The sequence below is a fragment of the Hordeum vulgare genome, chromosome 7H, assembly GCF_904849725.1.
Source record: "Hordeum vulgare subsp. vulgare chromosome 7H, MorexV3_pseudomolecules_assembly, whole genome shotgun sequence".
NCBI classification, from domain to species: domain Eukaryota; kingdom Viridiplantae; phylum Streptophyta; class Magnoliopsida; order Poales; family Poaceae; genus Hordeum; species Hordeum vulgare.
Window position 1 is genome coordinate 3,118,756 of NC_058524.1, and position 20,631 is coordinate 3,139,386.

Below are 20,631 nucleotides of genomic sequence, written 5' to 3' on the forward strand. Positions count from 1 at the left end.
ATTAAGATACTACTCCCTCCTTCCCAAAATAAGCGTCGCTGCTTTAGTATTAAATTTATACTAACTTAATACTAAATCCACGTCTGGATGGACAAGCGCAGGGAGGTGGCGCCGTTGGGCCGCGTGGTGGCGTCGACGGATGGCCGGACTGGCAAGGATGATGTGGATCTCTCTTCTGAAGATGGGTCAGCGGTTCGATGATGATGGCGGCTTCTAAAACGTGTGCGTGTGGTGTACGCTTTAGGTCTGCTGCACCGGCTATTAGTTCCATATGTTATGTGGATGGATCGGCGACGACACCGATTTTAGATATGAGTAGTGAGAGCACTCCACATTATCGCGTTTTATAGGTGTGAGTGGGGGCTTCGGATGACTTGATGCATGTTCTTGTTAGACCTTCATTAAATAAGTAATAAAGATAGCTGTATGCATTAATTAATGCATAGGCCGGGGGTCTTAACCTCCTTTTCTAAAGAAAATACTAAATTTGCGACACTTATTTTTGGACGGAGGGAGTAGTATCTTAATTGAGAAACTCTTTTGGATCATAATTGTGACCCAACTAACTTGAACTATGCTCATACTAGAGTTGGGTCAATTATAGCAATAACAACATGTCAATCTATCTAACTAATTTCAGATACAGATGGAGAGGATCTCCCCCGGCCTATGTAGATTTCTACGGTCTAACTCTTCTTAATTAATTTATATTGTCTTAATGTTTGCTAGGTATCTCCCTTTTTACATTTCTTAGTCCTTTTTTTACCAATGTGCAAGTGGCAGAGCCCTTGGGCCACGCCGATAGCGATGGCCCTCCTCTCTGGCCAGCTTAGCTGCTGCAACCGGGATTGAAGGCTGCCATTCACCGGATACTCATAAACGAGCATGACCGCGTCTTCCCTCTGGATTAGGTCTATGACTTTGATGATGTTACCGTGTGAATTGCTGGCTAACAGGATCTTCTCCCACCTGTAGAGGTACCTGACATTGCCATCCACTTGTAGTGTTGGGTTCTCATTCTGGAACTTTTTCACGACCAGCGGATACGGGGTGTTGATGCCAGAAGTGCCCTGATCATGGACTAAGTAGAGCCGTTCGTTCTCCCGTGCCCTTCTGTTAGGCCACATCCTTGTCACGTTATCATCAATGAGTTTGTTGATTATGGCTTGTTCATTGAGCATAATAGACAGCGTGGCCGCAGGACGGCTTCAGAGCTCACTAGTGGGGACAGGGCCTATAGTCCCGATTCGTAAGGGGCTTTAGTCCCGGTTCACCAACCGGGACCAAAGAGGCGGGACTAAAGGGCTAACCTTTAGTCCCGGTCCTGTTTCAAGCCGGGACCAAAGGTGCTTCACGTGGACGCCTCAGAGGGAGTACCTTTAGTCCCGGTTCTACTTACGAACCGGGACTAAAGGATCCGTCTCTTTATTTTGTTTGTTTGACCCGAAAAGGTAGATTTTTTTAATTTTTTTCAAATTTGATCACCCATCCTTTTACTGCTTCAGCCCGAACACGCTTAACTTTCTGGTTATATCGCCCCTAGTTGCCAAGTGTGCACTTGTTGTTTTCCTGACAATAGTAAGCTATCAATCCTAAACAACTTGGGTCTTGATGTCATGTCACATGATTTAATTTTTTGAATTACAAACAATTATTCAAATAAACTTAATAAGTAACAATAATAGTGAATTTCAATGAAAACTTTAAATAAAATTATTTTTCTTTTTTTTGAAAAAAACTTCTTTTTGAAATAACTTTTTTCCCATTTGGAATTTTGAGCATGTGAGAAAACTTCACCGGGCAAGCCCGGGTGAAATCGAGTACCAATTTTTTCTAGTTTTTTTTTATATATATTAATTTTTTTTGGACGTCGTATGCAAAAGTTATGGCCGTTTATTTTTTTTCCTTTTTTTGCAAAAACGGTCAAAATTCACATCTCACAATTTCTATACTGACTAGACACTAAAACCTAACAACATCTCAAAGGATTTTATTTTTTGAAGATTTTATCATTTTTGTTTATTTTTGAAGATTTTATCATTTTTGTTTATTTTTTACAAAACTCAAAGTATCAAGGTTTCAGACGAAAACCCATATGCTACAAAGGCATTTTTTTAAAATTAATTGAACTATAGATTTTTTTGTGCATTAAATAAGCACCATACTACAACATGTTAAAATCTACAGAAAGAACTAACTAAAAATAATAAAAAACAACAATTAAATGACTAAAACAACTATATAAGCAAAACAATATTTCTTTAATTAAAATCCTAATTTAAATTATTTTAAAAATAACCAAATAAATCTTATTGTGACAACAATCTAACACATGAGTTGGAGCAAAAAGAATTAAATTAAAAACTATTTGTAAACTCAAGTTATTCAAAAACTGGGTTTGAAGCAAATTTAAACAAATTCAAATTTAAACCATTCAAATTTGAAAACTAATGGCACAAACAGAAATTCGACAAAATTTTGAATCTAATGCAAAAAGAATCAATCAAAAACATCAAATATCCTAAAAGATATAAGCAATTTAAAACAGAAACTACAAACAAGAATTTAAAATAGAAAAAAAAAATCTAAACACCTTTAGGTTCGTGTCACGAACCAGGACTAAAGGTCTACCCTTTAGTCCCGGTTCAAGACACGAACCGGGACTAAAGCCTCCAAACCCTTTAGTCCCGGTTCGAGACACGAACCGGGACTAAAGGTCCCATTTGAACCGGGACTAATGCCCGACCGGCGTCTTTGCCGCTGTATCATAATATTTGTTGTTGGGGAGAACTAATCTAGTTCTTCCAACAACAAGTATTTAGGAACAGAAGGAATAGCAATAGCAATCATCTGATTTGTGTCAATTTTCCAATCGTCAGTTGTAGAGAATTCTTCACAAGATCCTCAACTACTTGTTTCAAAAGGCACACGAATTCTTCCGACTCACTCGTCCTTGTGGTGCCTGCCAAACTAATCACTAACATGCAGCTCTCTCTCTCTCTGCCTCTATTAGCTGCAGGTTGAGCACGGTTACGGCCGCTGGAAATGCCCCGATCGCGTTGGTTCGAGCGCAACATCCGTCCTGCGGCTCCACCACCGCCTATCTAGTACAACGATCAAGCCATAGTCGACAGCCTCACTGAAAATAATCAGAGAAGCATGTGGGCTAGCAGGAGGATAGGGGAGGACGAACAACTGTACGTATTGCACGTTCAGGGCACTGCTTGCATCGGTCTCCAAAATACGGTGCTCGTCAAGAAGTTCCAGAACCCAAACCCAACATTACTGGTGGATGACAATGTCAGGAACCGCTGCAACTCGGAGATGATCCTGTTAGCTAGCATCTCTCACGACAACATCATCAATGTCCTGCACTTCATCCAGAGGTAACACGCGACGCGATGATGCTCGTCTATGAGTACCCGGTGAATGGCAGCCTTGACTACTGGCTGCACCGGCGGGAGGCGGGCGAGCAGCCACTGAGCTGGCCGCAGAGGATGGCCATAGCCATCGGCGTGGCACAAGGGCTCTGCCACTTGCAGCACGGATGCAACAGACCGATTGAACTCTAACAACATTTTGCTTGATCAGGAGTTGAACACCAAGATTGCCAGCTTTGGGGTTGCGCAAATGAATATCGCCGGGCTCAAGCTCAACCAACCATTGCCGATCACGGAGATTCCTGTTGGTAACTTTGGGTATGCAGCTCCAGGTACGCCAGGCAGAAGATACACACAATGGAATTATGTATTAATAACTAGACTGATAGTAGTTGATTACTTGCAGAGTACGGTGTCGGTGTCGCGGCAAGCCAGCTGACGGAGAAAGTAGACATTTACAGCTTCGGTGTGGTGCTGCTGGAGCTAGTCACAGGGAAGTTGGCCAATGGAGCAGATGGTCTATTGGCGATTTGGGCTCAGGACAACCGTAATGGGTTGATGGCAAACCATCTGAAAATGTTCAAGATTGCCGTGGACAAGGGCATCCCTGATCAAGCGCGATACATTGAGGAGATGGCCACCGTGTTCCGGCTCGGTGTGGATTGTACCGTCGGGGATATGAAGCAAAGGCCTTCCATACAGATGGCTCTCAAACGACTCCGTCGTAGCCGTGCGCGTGGCCCATTCCGTGGCCTCCTCATCCTCTATGGCATTGGCCACAGCCCAAAGGCTAAATCCAAGTGCCTTAGTTACTTTAAAATTAAAATAAAATAAATAAGCAAGGGCCTTCCCTACTGTTCACATGAAAAATTACTAGCAAAAGGAACAAACATCCCTGATTTTAATAGGCACCTTTATATCAAAATGTTGCTTCCTCCCATAATAATTTTTTACTTGATTTTATCCATAGGTTGTTCATAATGCTATGGAAACAGAGTTTATTGTGTTCGGCTGCTCCACACACGCATATACGAATATACACTTCTCTTGGATCTTCATTCTTCAATGATGTTACTCTTTGGAGCGCTTGCTCATTTGGAACTTGTAAAATGAAATTTCTTGTTACAAAATATTGTTTGGCTAAGTCCCCCCACAAGGAGGTGTGTTGGCAGCCCAACATCAGCTCATAAGTTCAACACATGTGAGCCGTTCATCCTCGCTGCATCCAACGGTTGAGAGTGCTTTCAAGCAAAGGGAAGCAAGAAGAAAACCCTAGCTACTCCACCTCTGCTTGTGGTGGCTGCCATTCTGAGAGTGACAGAGAGCATACAAGAGAAAACACAACCTGTTTGAGAAAGGAAGGAGAAGAAGTGTAGGTTCTGTCCAGATTTGGTGCCACTAGTAGAAACAGGGCTTTGGTCCAGGCGAGATAAGAGCTTTAATCCCGGTTTTGTTACGAACCGGAACCAATGGGAGCATCAGTCCCGGTTCGTGAGGCCAGGGCATCAGTCCCAGTTCAGATGGGACCTTTAATCCCCGTGTGAGCCACGAACCGGGACTAAAAAGGTGGTGGCAACCGTTTGCCTGGCGCGAGCGCTGTTAGTCCCGGCTCGTGGCTCAAACAGGGACTAAAGGTCCAAACCGTTCGACTCCCGCGCCTTAAAAGTTGTTCCTCACGAGTTCAAACGCTACAGTAACCGCGAGATCAAACGAGACTAGCGCCTCCCTCTCACCCGTTCGTCCCTGTTTCCTCTGTTCTCGTCTCCCTCTCCTCTCTTCTTCACCATCCTCCATCATGAATCCAATCACTCGCTACGGGAAGGTGGTCGCACATGGCACGACCAATCTCGATGTCGTCTACACGAACGACAACGCCAAAGTGGAGATTTTTCTTTCCATGTTCGAGGCATGGCTTCGAGAGGAGAAACACAAGTTCATGGGCCTCGATCTCTAGTAAACGGCCGATTGTCGCGATGTTGCCGTCGTCCAACTTTGTTTCAAACATCGTGTCATGGTCTTTTAGTGGGCAAGATAATACGGAACTGGTCATAGTTTTAATTGGGCTTTTCTTTGATTCATAGGATAGGAAAATTACATTGGACTAGGAGGATTGGGAATGTCGAGAACATGTCATATTTTTCTTGATTCATAGGAAAAATGCATAGGAAAATTGGGGCTTTTTCTTTAATTCATAGGAATGGGGCTTTTATTTGATTCATAGGAAAATTGCATGGGAATACAAAATTGCATACGAATAGGAGGATTAGGAAAATTACATTGGAATTTTCCTTGTAGTTGCATATTGGCCATCGTGAGAACATGTCATAAATTAGGGGCTTCTTTGGATTCATAGGATAGGAAATGCATATAGGAAATAGGAAACTTGCTATATATGATTCTTATTATACTTGTTATAATTCTTATTATACTTGTGCCGAATTATACTTGTTATGATTCTATTATACTTGTTGCAGTAGTATATATTTAACACATTTATTCTATTTTTATTGTTGCAGTCGTGACAAGCATTGTCCAAAACTCATGGACTTTCTTCGCAACGGCATATATTTTGCTAATGTTGATATAACAAATGACAAGATTAAGATGAGACGCACTTAGGGTATTGAGATACCAGCTGAATGCCACATTGATCTTCAGGACAGGTTCAGGCTTGAGCATGACAAGACTTCAATGGCTCATATGGAAGCCGCCATCATCGATGAGGAGTACGCTGATATGAAGACAAAATTCCCCAAGTCGGGGCACAAACTTTGGGGTAAGACCCCACTTGACCCTATCAACATCGAGTATGCAGCAAAAGATGGGTGCGTTTCATAAGAGTTGTACCGCAAGATTATAATCTTCAATTATGGGCAACGTCACCTCGTACCGCAAGTATCTACTGCTTGGCGGTATTTTGATCCGAACGACGAGTAGTGCTTGGGGGTCTCTTCATGTTATGCAGTACTTTCTGTAATGGATATCTGAACTATTATTTTTGTGATGTCCCTGTTAAAGTACGATTTGTGTGTAAGAATATTTAATATGATGTGAGCAAGCTTTCTGAAGCATTGTGATGTATGTGATGAAGATTGTCCATGGTTACAACGCAATATAAGCAAGGAACACACACGAAGAAAAAGTAAAGACTTTCTCTCCATAACTAAAATATTAACTAAAAAGAATAAACTTTGAATGGAGCATGTTGAAAAAAATGAAATCCCTTTGTAACAGATGAGTTTTCGTCCGAAGTCCTCATACTTCGAAAAGGATTGTCCATTTTATACACGAAGTGCATCCAGATTTTGTCGTAACCCTCTCAACTTTTTAGCACATGCTATGTGGGTGAAATGATGAAATCATGCAAACTTTCAACCTTTCGAGAGTTCATTTATAGTGCTTTACAATATCAGGGTCATTTAGCTCAAAACAAATATGAGTAAATGCACGAAAAATATCAAATGAAGTCAAAAAGGGTTGAAAATTGATGATGAGGCTTTGAATGGTGCATGTTGAACGCAAAAAAGTCTGGAGTTGAAATAAGTTAAATATTAACTAAAATATATTAAAAAAATATTAACTAAAATTCTCAAAGAATAAATTAATATAAAAAAGAATGAAAAAAAGACTCAAAAAAATATTAACTAAAATTCTCAAAGTATTGATTTGTTAAAATATTAAGTAAAATTATCAAAGTATTCAGTTGTTAAAAGAATGAATGTAAAAAAATGCCGCCTACGGAGCCACTAGATCCTGCATACGACTAGAAAAACCCTTATTGGCTCAGGATGCAGGCCTGCAACAGGCCCAATAGACCAACAGAGAGAGTAAGTTTAGGCCCGCATGCCTGCATATGAGAGGAGCTCGACAGGATATGCGCAGCCACACTTCACATGCCACAGCCCACACAGCAAACCAAGTTAAGAAGCGCACATAGCTGAAGACAAATAGGAGCTGCTATGCAGCGCTGCAGGCGCCCGTTAACGATCTGGAGCCTGCAACGTCACTCGCAAGGGTCGGCCCACTAGTGTGATGTCCAGTTTTTTACCCGCTTTTTTATCTGTTGATCATAGAAGAAAGCAAGTAGATTTTTTATTTCATACGAAAATTAGAATACGAAATCAAAAAAAGGTTTACATATCTAAAGAAAAATGTTCATCAATTTGAAAAAAGAGTGCATATCTTTAAAAAAGGTTCATCAATTTGAAAAAAAGTTCATCCAATTTGGAAAAAGTTTATTAGTTTTTTAAAAAGTTCATTAGATTGAAAAAGTTCATAAAAAATAAAATAAAAATCGTGTATTTGGAAAAAAGTTAATTCAACTCAAAAAGAAGTTAATACATCTTAAAGAAGTTCATTAATTTTGATAAAAAATCATCATTTTCAAAAAATGTTCATCAACTTTCGAAAAAGTTTATCGATATTCAGAAGAGTTCATAGAATTTTAATATTTTAGAAAATGTTCATCGATTTTCAGAGAAAATTTTATCCATCTTAAAAAATATTCATTGAAATTTTAAAAAAAGTTCATCATCAAGTGGTGCTTAGATGGTCCGGCCCTTTTACGAACGCCACAGAAGTTAGTTAATAAAAATGCACGTTAACTAACCCCTGTGATGTCAAATAGGAAATGGCAAGACAAACACCATGCCCGCTGCCAGCCTCAGCCGGGACCTCCTGTTTGGCGCCTAGTTGGCGCTCGCAGGGGAAATCTAGCGGCCCGGCCCAGTAACTTGCTCTGAAAGACATCAAGTACAAAAAAAGCAAAAAGTACAGCCAATTCCTCACGTTAATTTAGAAGAAACAATATTCAAACCGCGGTCGTGAACATGCAAGGCCATACCCGGTAACCATTACATCGTCCTCATTTAGGCCCTGTTTGAAACCATAATAGATTATAATAATCTGGATTATTTAGGCCCTGTTTGAAACCATAATAGATTATGATAATCTGGATTATGAACATAGATTATATAATCTGATTTATAAAAATAATCCAGGTGGGTATGTTTGGAGGCCAGATTATATAAACTGTAAACCAGCTTTTAAATTGTACAATGACATGTTTGCCCTCTATTTACAAGGAAAAATAGGAAAGTGGCGGTGGCACTGCGTAATTCTCTTGAAGTTTACAGGGTAACACGTCATTTGTACTCCATAATCTCATTTTAGCTGGGGTAGAGCAGATTATAATAATCTGGTCATCTAGTTTATAAAATCTACAATATAAAATGTCCTGTTTGGAAATACAATAGATTATAAAAAAATAGATTATATAATCTGGATGGTTCCAAACAGGGCCTTAGTTGACAAATATTAGGAAGCAGCTCCATTTGAACCTTACTCTAGTTAATATGTTTTCCTTCTCTTTTTGCGAGTAATATATATATTAAACATAATTAATGTGAAAACAAAAGCATAACTTTGAAAAACGAATTCTTAAAACTAGTGAAAACAACCATATATTTAATATATATGTTTATAATGGGAAAAAGTTTGCGCAAATGAAAAAAGTTTGTGGATTTGAGAAAAAAAGCACGAACTAATAAAAAATCACGAATTTTGAAAAAAGCATATAAAATTTGTAAAAACAAATCAGGAAATTTGAGTAAGCTACGAATTCAAAAAAGTGCTAAGACATATCTTACTTGGAGAAAGTTCATTGTTTTTTTTTTAAAAGTTCATCGATTTTGAAGAAAAGTTCACAAATTTCAAAATTATGCTTTTTGGCCAAACAAAAAAACTACAGCAAAGCAGGAAAAAGTTCATCAAATTTGAAAGAAGTTCATTGGATTTTTAAAAAGTGCGTAAAAATTGAAAAAATCATCGAATTTGGAAAAACATTCATTAAAATTTGAGGGTAAAATTTCACCAAAAAATGAAGAAATGTTTTATTGTATTTGAAAAAAGTTGGTCAACAGTTAACAATATCATCCATTTGAAACAATTTCACGCATTTAAAAGAAGCAGGAAAACAAAAAATGAAGACATAAAAACCATAGAGGGCATTTCCTATACGTAAAAAAGCATAAAACTGAAGTAATATTCACCTACGATGAGGTGACCTGGTGGTTAGTTCATTTTAAACTGTTGCGGAACAAAGACCAGATGACGAGTTGGAGATATATATTTACTAACCACCAGCTCACCTTCTCTTTTTAAGCCGTTTGAGACTAGACTTCGCGGGAGCGGTCCCACGACGTTGATCCAAACATGGGACCGCAGCTTGGTGGAAGCTTCCCTCCGAACAACGTTTTCCCAAATGGCCGTGAAGACAGCGGCTGGAAGCTAGTACTCCTAGTATTTATACGGCCGGAAGTGATTCTGTTTACTCCTACCAAAAACTCGTCCCAAAGGAAAAACTCCGCCACCATTAATTAATTGCAGCAACAGCCGGGCGCGCCGTCGGTCTGCTTCTCACACACTTCCATTCAAGGTACGTGCAACGCGTTTCTTAATTTATTTATTTTGAACAGAGTACAATCGAAGTCGCTCACATACAACGCGTTCCTTAATTATGTGCATATAACTACGAGTACCGTATATTTTGAAGGTGTTTGGTTAGAGTTGGTCGGATTTATATTTTGAAGGTGTTTGGTTAGAGTTGGTCGGATTTATTGGATGGAATACGCTCCCGCGAGCACATTAGACGAACGTTCCGAGCCCTCGCAGGCGCTAGGCAGACACATTAATTAGGCGCTCGTCCGACATGCACGTACCACGAGCGAAGTATCATCATCAGCCGGCGTCCAAAATTACGAATACTTTGTTTGTGAGTTGACAATTTCTGCGTATAATTATATTTTTGTCTGTATCTAAATAATTATAGTTAAAACGAACTATATAATTATTTAAATACAAAAGGAGTTATAAGATATAATGAGAGAGTATTCTGCATATGGACCCCACCTCCCACCAAAACTATCTATCTCTACTCTTCCCTCCGATCCGCTTGTCCACACATCCGCCGTCTACGGGCGTCGTGGATCCACACATCCAGTCCACCGTCACCGGAGCCGGAGAGGCACCAGACCACGCAGAGTGTTTCCGCCCCGCCTGCACTTGTTCCAGAGGAGATGATGCAGCAGCCGGAGAGGTTGAAGACAGCCGGCCGTCGCTGTTGGCTGTTGTTGGGCAGCGCCAGCGCAGCTGCGCATGCAGGGGGTCGGTGTGTCGGTACGCCACCGGAGACATGGTCGGACCGACGGCACCACGACTCGCCCGTCGACTATGTGATTCTTCGCAGACGGAAGACAAAGTGCTCGCCTTCCTCTCCATCTAAGATCGACCGGTTCGATCTCCACCTTCAAAGCCCTCTGCACATACATGCACACGTTCCTCTCCTCTCCAATTCTGCAAGTATTCAGCTAATTTGCTTCCTCTCTCTCTCCAAGAGGTTTTTTTTATAGCATATATACTTTGATCCAAATGCGATGCAACACACCGTGAATTGAATGACCCCTAGACGTACAGCAGCACCCGATGCAGCTGCAGGCTACTGCCAATTTATAATCATTCTAGTAAATTTAATTTCTACAAGGGAGGGAGCAGAGCAGGCCCCAGATAAGATTACATGGAAGATTACGGCTTCAATTACAAAACGGGATTGATGTTTCACATCTAGATGCAATATATGTATAGCCATCTTTCAAAAACGGGATTGACTGGTCGGCGGGGCGCCTCCGATCAGATCTGATCAGTCGGTGCCGCTGGCGGTAGTGGCCATCTCCTCCGTCGGAGGTGGTCGGCCTGAGGTTCGATCGTCAGATCTCGAGATCTGCCATCTGGTTTCGGATGCGAGTCGGAAAGACATAGTTGTCGGTGAAAACACTACAGCAAAAATGACATGTAGAGGCGCTAAATATAGATGCTAAAGACGCATTATATCACCTCTGGCAGATTTTAGAGTCGCTCATTAAAGCGTCCTAGGACCGTCTTCTCACGCATCGTCTCAAAGATCATTGAGACGTCGAGGAAGCGTGTCTACACGAAAATGAGACGTTTTAGAAGCGTTCTTACAAAGCGTGTGTACATAGTCATGAGACGTTTAAAGAGCATCTTTATGCCCGTAGAGACGCATTGATAAATTCATGCTAGATGCGACTGCATATATCCTTTTTTTATTGTATAATTTCTTTTAAAAAATTGTGCTTAATAGAAGTACCGGCTCATATCAAATAATTGGACTCTCATTTACATATCAGAAAATATTTGAAAATTGTATGGCATCGCACGAAATTGTATTACTGAGAGTAGCAGTAGTTTACAAACTCAACTGTACACACCCTCTATAAATTTTTTGCATCTGTCACTAACTAGTTGAAACATTTCTATATGATTTGTAGTTTCTACATGCTGATAATAGAATAATGGCTCCTTGTTTTCTCTGCTTCTCTAGTTTATCCTTCTGGTATCTGCCTTCATAATCTGCACATGGAATTTCTTCCACAAAGAAAGCCAAATGAGATATAAATAAATTCATTGGAATTTCTACCAGTAAGTTTTCCTTTGCTGAACATACAGTCATCGGAATAGAACTATTACGTACAAGGTACCACATCAAGTAAATGTGTACCGCAGAAGTTCATGTGACCATATGAAGCATATAAATACATACTGTAAAAAGAAAATAAATCATCGTGTCATGGATGGATTGGCTAAGGTGAGAATAATGTATGTGTATTTGTAAGAAAAATAGCCACAATTAACTAAGTAAGTATATACCGTACGACCCCTAAAAGAAGTATGTACCATACAAAGTATATATATACAGAGATAAGCACAGTTTAACATACATGGATGGAATTCTAATGGTTGTTGACACTGATAATATCTAGTACTTAATACTAGCTCTACATAAGGAGAGTGGTTACCATAAAAAGATTTAAGTCTCATGGTAGTTCATATAATAATCTTCAGTCTAACAGAATATCTACGTAAGCGAGCATGAGGCCATTTAGCTGCTCCAGACTGAACCAACACCTGTGACGCAGATGTTTCACATTATCACATATGATTAAATCTTACCAAACATGATAATATATCAATCCACGGTGCTCTTTAGTAGAAGCTATGTTAATTCTAGGAAATATTATAACATGGGTGCAAAGCTGACAACATTATGAAAAGAAAAATGCGGTTAACGTGATTTGATAGTTGATACACGAGCATTATTAACAGTATGAAAAGAAAAATGCGCAATACTAACCATCTTATTCTATCAGGATATTCTCAGAGACTTTTTATAAAGCACCTACATACGTGAGTGCCAATAATTTGGGAGCAGACAATGAAGAAGCTATGTGTAAAATCACCTTTAAATTGAACTAGTAGGTTAACTAGTAAAAAGACAAGAGTTCAGAAAAGAAAAACAGACAAAGTAGTGTTGTCCTATCTTAATAATAGAGATTAACCTAATGTAGGTAGGAGTAAGTGCAATGTCAAGATTCTCCTCCACAATCAAGTACGCATCAAGGGAGCGGCTCCTTTTATTTACTTGGAATAAATTGTTAGAACAACTGGAAAAAAAAGTAGATCGACTCACATATAGATGAACTTGCCGCCTTGTGCACTCGCCCAAGATCACTTATGGCCTGCAAATCACACGGCAACTCGCTGCTGGTTGACAGTGGCAAACACGAGGTCATCCTACCTAATGGAAACGAGCTTCACATGGCGGAGGACGCTTGGAAGATATTTTGGTCGCAAGATGTCGGGTTCTCAGAGGCACAGAGGACTGCGGCCGAGCAAGGATCACATAAAACTAATTAAGATGTCTCTGATAACAATTATGCAGTGGGCGAACAAATAAAGCAGCAACTAACACAAATGTGGATCTGCCTGCATGACAAAGACGACAGCGAACACACTAACAAACGAGTGCCTAAAACATCAGTACCTTTCATCCTGCTCGCCGATCTTGTTCCTCTTCTACCATGTTTCCTGCACTTGTGCTGGAGCTGCAGGTCGAGGCGGCCGTGGTGGGGCTGGGCCGTCGACTGGAGGCCGGCGTCCCCGGGCCTGCTGCCGGCAGCCGGCGGGGGAGGGGGACAGACCTACGACATAGAGTTCGGGGTGGGGAGGAGCGAGATCTTGGTGCCGGCATGGCATAGCGGGGCTAGGTTTAGAGGCGAGAGAACTTTTACGATAGTTATTTTCTTTATCCCATCTCGCACGATCGATGGGGATTAGGGTCGGTGGTGGTTGAACAAGATATTTTGAACCACCTGATTTTCTTTTATGAATATCAAGGGACGATGTCCTTCCCGTCTCACAAAACGTCGCTATGCACTAATTGATTTTGAATAATGAGACGTAAATAGAAGCGTCAAAAGAAAAACGACCCTACATGCTTATTTTGCTGTAGTGAAACCGAGCCGATGGCACGCGATGACGGCGTTCTGCGTCGTTACCTTGATGACGCATCGTCATGTAACTATTGTCGACCCATTCGTGCTGCTCCGAGGGAAACCCTAGGATCTGGTCTTTCAGATCGGATGATGGCGGCAGTGTGGTGTCGTTTTCTCTCTTGGTAGCATCGATTGTGGAACAGAGCTGGAAGATAGAGACATGAGGTGGAGCGTCTTCGTCTTCGTCTTGAGGTGGTATATATAATGTGCCACCTCTAATTCAGTGCAGTCACTTATCTAGCCCAGTGGCTGACGCACCAACGTCTTCTTGCACTAGCAGGAGTCCTGAGTTCGACTCTCGCGGTGCCCTATTTTTTCTATTGCTTTATTTTTTTGTGTAATTTCAAATGCTTTTAAAACATTCGTATCTTTTAAATCCTAACTCTAAATCTAACATGTTATATATGAAAATCGCTCAGAAAAAAGTGAAGATTTCAAATATGCTATTATTTTGCATGTTACTTTCTATAATAATGCTTATTATGCAATATTAATTAATACCTTCTCTATATTGGTTATTTTGAAAATGCCTATTACACATGTTTCTTGTCCCATTTAATTTGAGTAGATATAACAGTTTAATGCTCTCACAAAAGATAGAGTTGACACTATAGCGGATGTTGATTCCTACTAGCTACCATATGCTAAAGTTTACAATATGTACATAGTCATCCTATTTTTCATCGTGCACAATAACCAATCAATACACGATGATGTATACTAAACTGTTGATACGAGGTTTATTTAAACAAGTGGATTAATGTTACCTTCATATTTATTTAAATCGTGCCCATAAATATTTTTAAAAACACAATGAGTACACTAAAAAAATCATGTAGTCATTACATTTTTATGTAACACTATTTATCATGTTGTTTGTTGTCAAATGATTTACAAATATCGTTCAATATGTATAAGTTGGTGATTTTTTTTTTTCGTTGCAACGCACGGGCCTTTTTTCTAGTATCTTCTAAAGACGGGTCAGCGGTTCGATGATGATGATAGCGTCTAAAACGTGTGCATGTTGTTTACGCTTTAGGTCTGGTGCACCGGCTGTGGGTTTCGATACGTTATGTGGATGGATTGGCGATGTCATCAGTTTTAGATATAGGGAGTGAGATCACTCAACATTATCGAGTTTTATAGCTGTGAGTGATGGCTTCGGATGGCTTGATGTATATTTTTGTTAGACCCATGTTGAATAACAAATAAAGATGACCTGCCGTATGCATCGATTAATGCAGAGGCCGAAGTTTTAACCTCCTTTTTCATAGCCATCTTTCGATGAATTAAAGAGAGGGTAATATTGAATACTACTACCTCTTTAACTAAATGTAAGACGTTTTTACAGACCAATTTTGCACTGCAAAAAACGTCATTTATTTAGTCACAGTGGTAGTACTCCCTCCGTCCCAAAATTCTTGTCTTAGCTCTGTCTAAAAATGGATGTATTTAAATACTAAAACTTGACTAGATACATTCACATCTAAACAAATCTAAGACAAGAATTTTGAAACGGAGGGAGTAATAAATAAGTATATGCTTGCAGGTTGATCCACCCTTGACACGAACTTCTTCACGCGCTACCCTGCCGCCGGGAGGTACGGCTGCTGCTACTGAACAGTAAGGATGGCCCCGCTGGTCGTTCAACACCGCCCGTTCATCTGCAGCAGCCGTCGTGTGGTGACACCGCCTATTGACTACAACGAACAAGCCATAATCGAGAACCTTACAGAAAGTAATCAGAGAAGCATGTGGGCTAGTAGAAGGATAGGAGAGGACGAAAAAGTGTACCTAGTTCACGTCCAGGGCACTGCTGGCATCGGTCTCCCGACTACGCTGGTCGTTAAGAAGTTCCAGAACGTGAACCGCTGTAGGTCAGAGATGCTCCTGCTAGCCACCGTCCGCCATGAAAACATCATCAATGTCCTACATGTCATCGAGAGGGATGAAGTTAGCATGCTCGTCTACAAGTACGAGGTGAATGGCAGCCTTGCCTACTGGCTGCATCGACGGGAGGGGGCCGGTCGGCCACTAAGCTGGCCAGAGAGAAGGGGGATCGCCATCGGCGTGGCCAAAGGGCTTCGCCACTTGCACCAGGGATGCAACAGCCAGTTTGTCCACCACAACATCAACCCTAGCAACATCTTGCTTGATCTGGATTTCAATGCCAAGATTGCAAGTTTTGGTGCTGCGCAGGTGAACATGGCTGGGCAAGGCCAACCATTGCGGATCCCGCAGTTTCCAATTGGTAACTTTGGGTACGCAGCTCCAGGTATATATATATATATGCACGCAATGAAAATTATGTCCTATAACTAGCGTGATCTTTTAACAAGCCCCTGATAGCAAATGCTTACTTGCAGAATATGGCATCGCACCGAGCCAACTGACGGAGAAGGTAGACGTTTACAGCTTCGGTGTGGTGCTGCTGGAGCTCGTCACTGGGCGAGCAGCCAATGGAGCTGGACCTGGTGGTCAGTTGGCGATGTGGGCACGGAACAACTGCAATGATCTGATGGCAAACCATCTGAAAAGATTCAAGACTGAAGTGGACATGGAAATCCCAGATCAAGCACGATACATGAAGGAAATGGCGGCTGTCTTCAGTCTGGGAGTGGATTGCACCGTTTGGGATCCGCAGCAAAGGCCATCCATGCGGAGGGCACTCAAACGACTCCGCCGCAGCCGTCGGTATAGCCTGTGGGCTTAAACCCTGTCTACCAAAGTACAAGAAAAATTGAAGATGTCGGCAAGAAGCAAATGGTACAGCAGCTAGCAGTGAAGAATACAAGTCTAGTCGGCAGCACTTGTGTTGCTTACTTACGAAGTTACGAGTAGTTAAGGCAAGATAGCTAGCTAAACTTGAGTTGTATGTAAACGAGTAGCAGTTTCTAATTTCAAAATTTCCTAAATTTCACTTGGTTCGGTGGGCTCAAAAATATTTTACACCTGAAAATTTCGAGTTAGATCCAAACTGATTGCAAAATAAATTTAAATTATGTTAGAATTCATTAAAGTAAAACTTGACATCTGAAAATCCAAAATAATTTCTGAAATATGTTAAATTTCTGAAATTTAGTATATTTCAGCGAAGTTCAAACTTATTAGTTTTTCGAAATAAAAAAACCTTGGCTGCTTGTTAGCTACTCTTACTGTGTTACAGAGCAAGTGAGAGCTAGCTACATATATTTCGGGCTAACATGGCCCATTCCGTGGACTACTCGATCACTCGCTATCTATTGTGACATCAACGTTCTCGTTGCCTGTTAACAGTATTAGTTTTCCAGTTTTGAGAGCATCTACAACCGGAACTCTCGAACCCTTCTTAAAAGTCCGGACAGGACGCTCGGTCACTGACCGGTCACAAAAAGCGATCCAGACGGATCTCTCAAACGGGCCTCAAATGTCCGGGCTGATCGACACCCCTCATATTCAGCCTAAATATAGGACAGAAGGGGGGGGGGGGGACGACGCACCCGGGCACACCCGTCATGTCGGACCCGAAATCCCGACCCTACCGCAAATTGCACCAAATCCACGCCCGTCCGTTTTCCTTTATTCTTCCTTCGCGCGTCGTCTGTTTCGCAGCTCCGCCATCGCGCGTGCTCCGTCGCCTAACAGCCTCTGTCACCCTGGCCGCTCGGTCAGAGGGATCATCTCTCCCGACTTCTTCGTGCAGGATGTCATTGCTGGCATGAAAGACACCACGGTACGTCCGACAACTCGATGGCTGTGCCTTACACCATATGTGTTTGACAGAATGTGTGACCGGATTTGTTGGTCAAATTTTTAGGGGAAACGATGCATTCCGATGCTTCGTCCGGTGAGGAGTATGGACCGACGGAGCTTGATCAACTGATTCAAGATGAGTTCTTTGATTCATCGGTTTCGAACGAAGAAGTGGATATCATGATGCTCATGAGCATGCAAGAGGAAATGGAGCGGGAAATGGAGCACATTCTCAATTTCAAGGCTCAATCAAAGGGGAAAGAGTCATCAATCGGGATAGGGCATCCGGAGCAAAGCTACTGCAGAAGGATTAAATTAATTCGTACCCAACTTTTCCGAATGATACATTTTTTCGTCGTCGTTTTCGCATGCGAAAATCATTATTTTTGCGCATTGTGGAGGGAGTGGAGGCACATGATGAGTACTTTAAACTCACAAGGGATTGTTGCTGTTAACTCTCTTTCTCTGTGAAGCAAAAGTGCATGACTACTATGAGGATGCTTGCACTTGATACTGCGGCAGATGCCGTTGGTGAGATGGTCGGGATGAGGGAGAGCACATGCCTGGAAACTACTGTCAAGTTTGCACGTGTTGTGGTGTAGTTGTTTCGAGCAAAGTATCTGAGAGAGCTAAATGCACATGACACGAAGAAGTTGTTGGCTATTGGAGAGGCCAGTGAATTTCTAGGATCGCTCGGATCAATCGATCACATGCATTGACAATGGAAGAACTGCCCCAAAGGTTTGCGAGGAATGTACCAAGGTCACAAAAAGAGGCCACCGTCATACTAGTGGCAGTGGCATCACATGACTTATGGATTTGGCATCCTTTCTTTGGAATGCCAAGTTCTCACAACGACATCAACATGCTTCAACGATCTCCAGTGTTCAAGAGGCTTTGCAACGGGGAATCACCTCCGTGCAACTACACCGTCAATGACCGTGACTAAGAAATGACATAATATCTTGCCGATGGCATATATCCTCAATGGCTGCATTTGTGAACACCATATCTGAGCCAGATGGCAGAAAACAAAAGCACTTCGCAACAATGCAGGAAGCAACTAGAAAGGATGTGGAGAGGGCTTTTGAAGTGCTGCAAGCGTGTTGGATAATTGTTCATGGGGCTGCAATGATGTGGAACAAGAAACTTTGTGCTAGCTGATGACTTGTTGTGTTATTTTGCACAATATGATCGTCGAGGATGAGGGTGATAGTGTAGCCCAAACCAATGATTTTGAAGCATCCGAAGAACAAGTTGAAATCCCTCAAGATCAAGATGCAATGCAGCTTATGAATTTCTGCAGATGCATCAGAATCTCCAAGATCATCACGTGCACACGCAACTACTCAATGATTTGATGGACCATATGTGGACCCACAGTGAAAATCAAAAAGCAAATGATTGATTGTGCAGTTCAATTTCATTGTGCGGTCCAAATAAAATTGATGTAAACATTTATTATGTTCGGTATCAACATTTGTTTTACGTGCGAAGTTTAATATCAAATGATCGACGCGCATGACTTTGCATGGATTTGAGAGTCCGGATATGAGGTATGTGGATGCACGGAACCAAACATAAAAAGCCGTCCAGATACGTCGGCGGACGTGCCCGGACGCGTCCACGGGCGTATAGGGGGGCGGATTTCCTAGCCCGGCTGTAGATGCTCTTACTTTGCACAACAAATAGGTCGTCAGTTACAGGATCATCTCAGATAACACAAAGTGTGGCTCGTACGTGGTGGGTGGCATAGCGTGTTTGGGTCACGTCAAGTTGCTTGGTCATGGCGTGGGAATATTGTTGTTTTCTGTTACCCTCTAAATACAAGGAGATAAAAGAGAAAAGTTGCAAAACTTCGCGCAGCGCCAAAATCATCTGTGTTCATGGCGTGTGTTTCCAACGTTCATGTTGTGTTCTCCTAGCTTACGTGGCAACACGACTGCTCATTGGAACGGAGGGAGTAGAACGGCATATGTATGAGCAAGACCGTGGTGGCGTACGTTGGTGGATGACATGCTTAGTGGATTGCCTCTGATTGTCCGGGAGATGGTGTTTTGGGGGTCGGCAGAAATCCTTGTCATTTTGACGCCGACACGGTGACGCTTGAGAGTGTCATCCTTCCTTCCTGAAGGGCGTCGGGTGTACCTCTTCCTCACTCCTCGGATCGTACCGGAGGAAACCCTACGACCAGTCCGGACAGCAGTGTCGTCATCGTCACTATCCTTCTTCGAGGTTCTGCTTGATACGCGATGAATCAGAGTGCTAGGATCGTGGTGGGAATACTACAGAGGGGGACGCAACGGTTGCGTGTCATTGTTGTTTTCGTTGATCCGTCGGTGTTGGCATTGTTTCTCTTTCTTTTTTTTTGGACGTGGATGTGTTGTTTGCCTCAGCAGTGGATTCATGTTGTATCGTGTGGTTGCTATATAAATATAGTGGGACCAAAGCCTATTTCGGGAGAGGGATTAACATGGAGACTTTTGTGGCGCCTCCAGTTAGTAAATATGAAATTAATCCCTGATCTGAAAGATAACTACTTTGAAATACCCTTTGCAAAAAATTATCATTCTACGGAACATCTCATACTAGGGGTTGCTTAATTTGCTACGAATATATGGCTTGCCAATATATTGTCAACGTAAAGAAAACAATCATTGATTTAACTCCAAAAGTTAGAAATGCCAATGGTTCCCCTAAATATGCATGCCAAATGTTGTAACCTTTGGCTACCTTAATTTTGGTTAAGAAGCTGGCGAGCTGAAATGCTAAGGAAACTTCCAGACAAATTCTAGGCATCTGACCTGAAAATTGTGAGGCGCCTACCATGCTACCCTACCTTCTGTCACCAACAGACATCTCAAAGTGCAAACTCTGTAGAAATGATTGCCTTGGTGTGCCATCTTGGTTTATTAAGATTCAAAAGTCGACCTACTTTTTGATGTTTGAATGCTTTTGAGTTGGTCTGTTTTTTCTTTGGGATTAGTTTGGGTGTGCTTACACTCAATAATGGTCAGGACTTTGCATTAGAATCTGGGAGGAAGACTACTTGTATATGTAAAGAAGATAGTTTGAACCAGATTTAAAAGAATAGTCATTTATATTTTTGT

The 20,631-nt window shown here is 41.6% G+C and overlaps 1 protein-coding gene and 1 pseudogene across 3 annotated transcripts; both read left to right on the top strand.

Annotated features, from left to right (window-relative positions):
* The first annotated feature begins 3,045 nt into the window (after positions 1-3,045).
* Positions 3,046-6,218, top strand: LOC123406925 (annotated as a pseudogene).
* A 4,193-nt stretch (positions 6,219-10,411) lies between these two features.
* LOC123407066 (proline-rich receptor-like protein kinase PERK3) lies at positions 10,412-16,740 on the top strand. 3 transcript variants are annotated; one of them, XM_045100108.1, is made up of 3 exons: positions 10,412-10,739; positions 15,339-16,064; positions 16,156-16,740. In XM_045100108.1, exons 2-3 carry the CDS (start codon positions 15,419-15,421, stop codon positions 16,500-16,502), a joined length of 993 nt encoding a protein of 330 aa, XP_044956043.1. In that variant the 5' UTR covers positions 10,412-10,739; positions 15,339-15,418; the 3' UTR covers positions 16,503-16,740. The 3 variants fall into 3 exon arrangements, with proteins under 3 accessions (XP_044956043.1, XP_044956042.1, XP_044956044.1); XM_045100107.1 differs by having other exon boundaries at positions 10,412-10,671; XM_045100109.1 differs by lacking the exon at positions 10,412-10,739 and adding an exon at positions 13,977-15,123.
* Positions 16,741-20,631: the final 3,891 nt, after the last annotated feature.

Bases quoted from the DNA above. Each gene is read 5' to 3' on its own strand.
- LOC123407066 (XM_045100108.1), top strand. From the start codon at position 15,419: ATGGCCCCGCTGGTCGTTCAACACCGCCCGTTCATCTGCAGCAGCCGT. The intron at 16,065-16,155 runs GTATATATATAT...GCTTACTTGCAG, and splicing joins CTTTGGGTACGCAGCTCCAG to AATATGGCATCGCACCGAGC.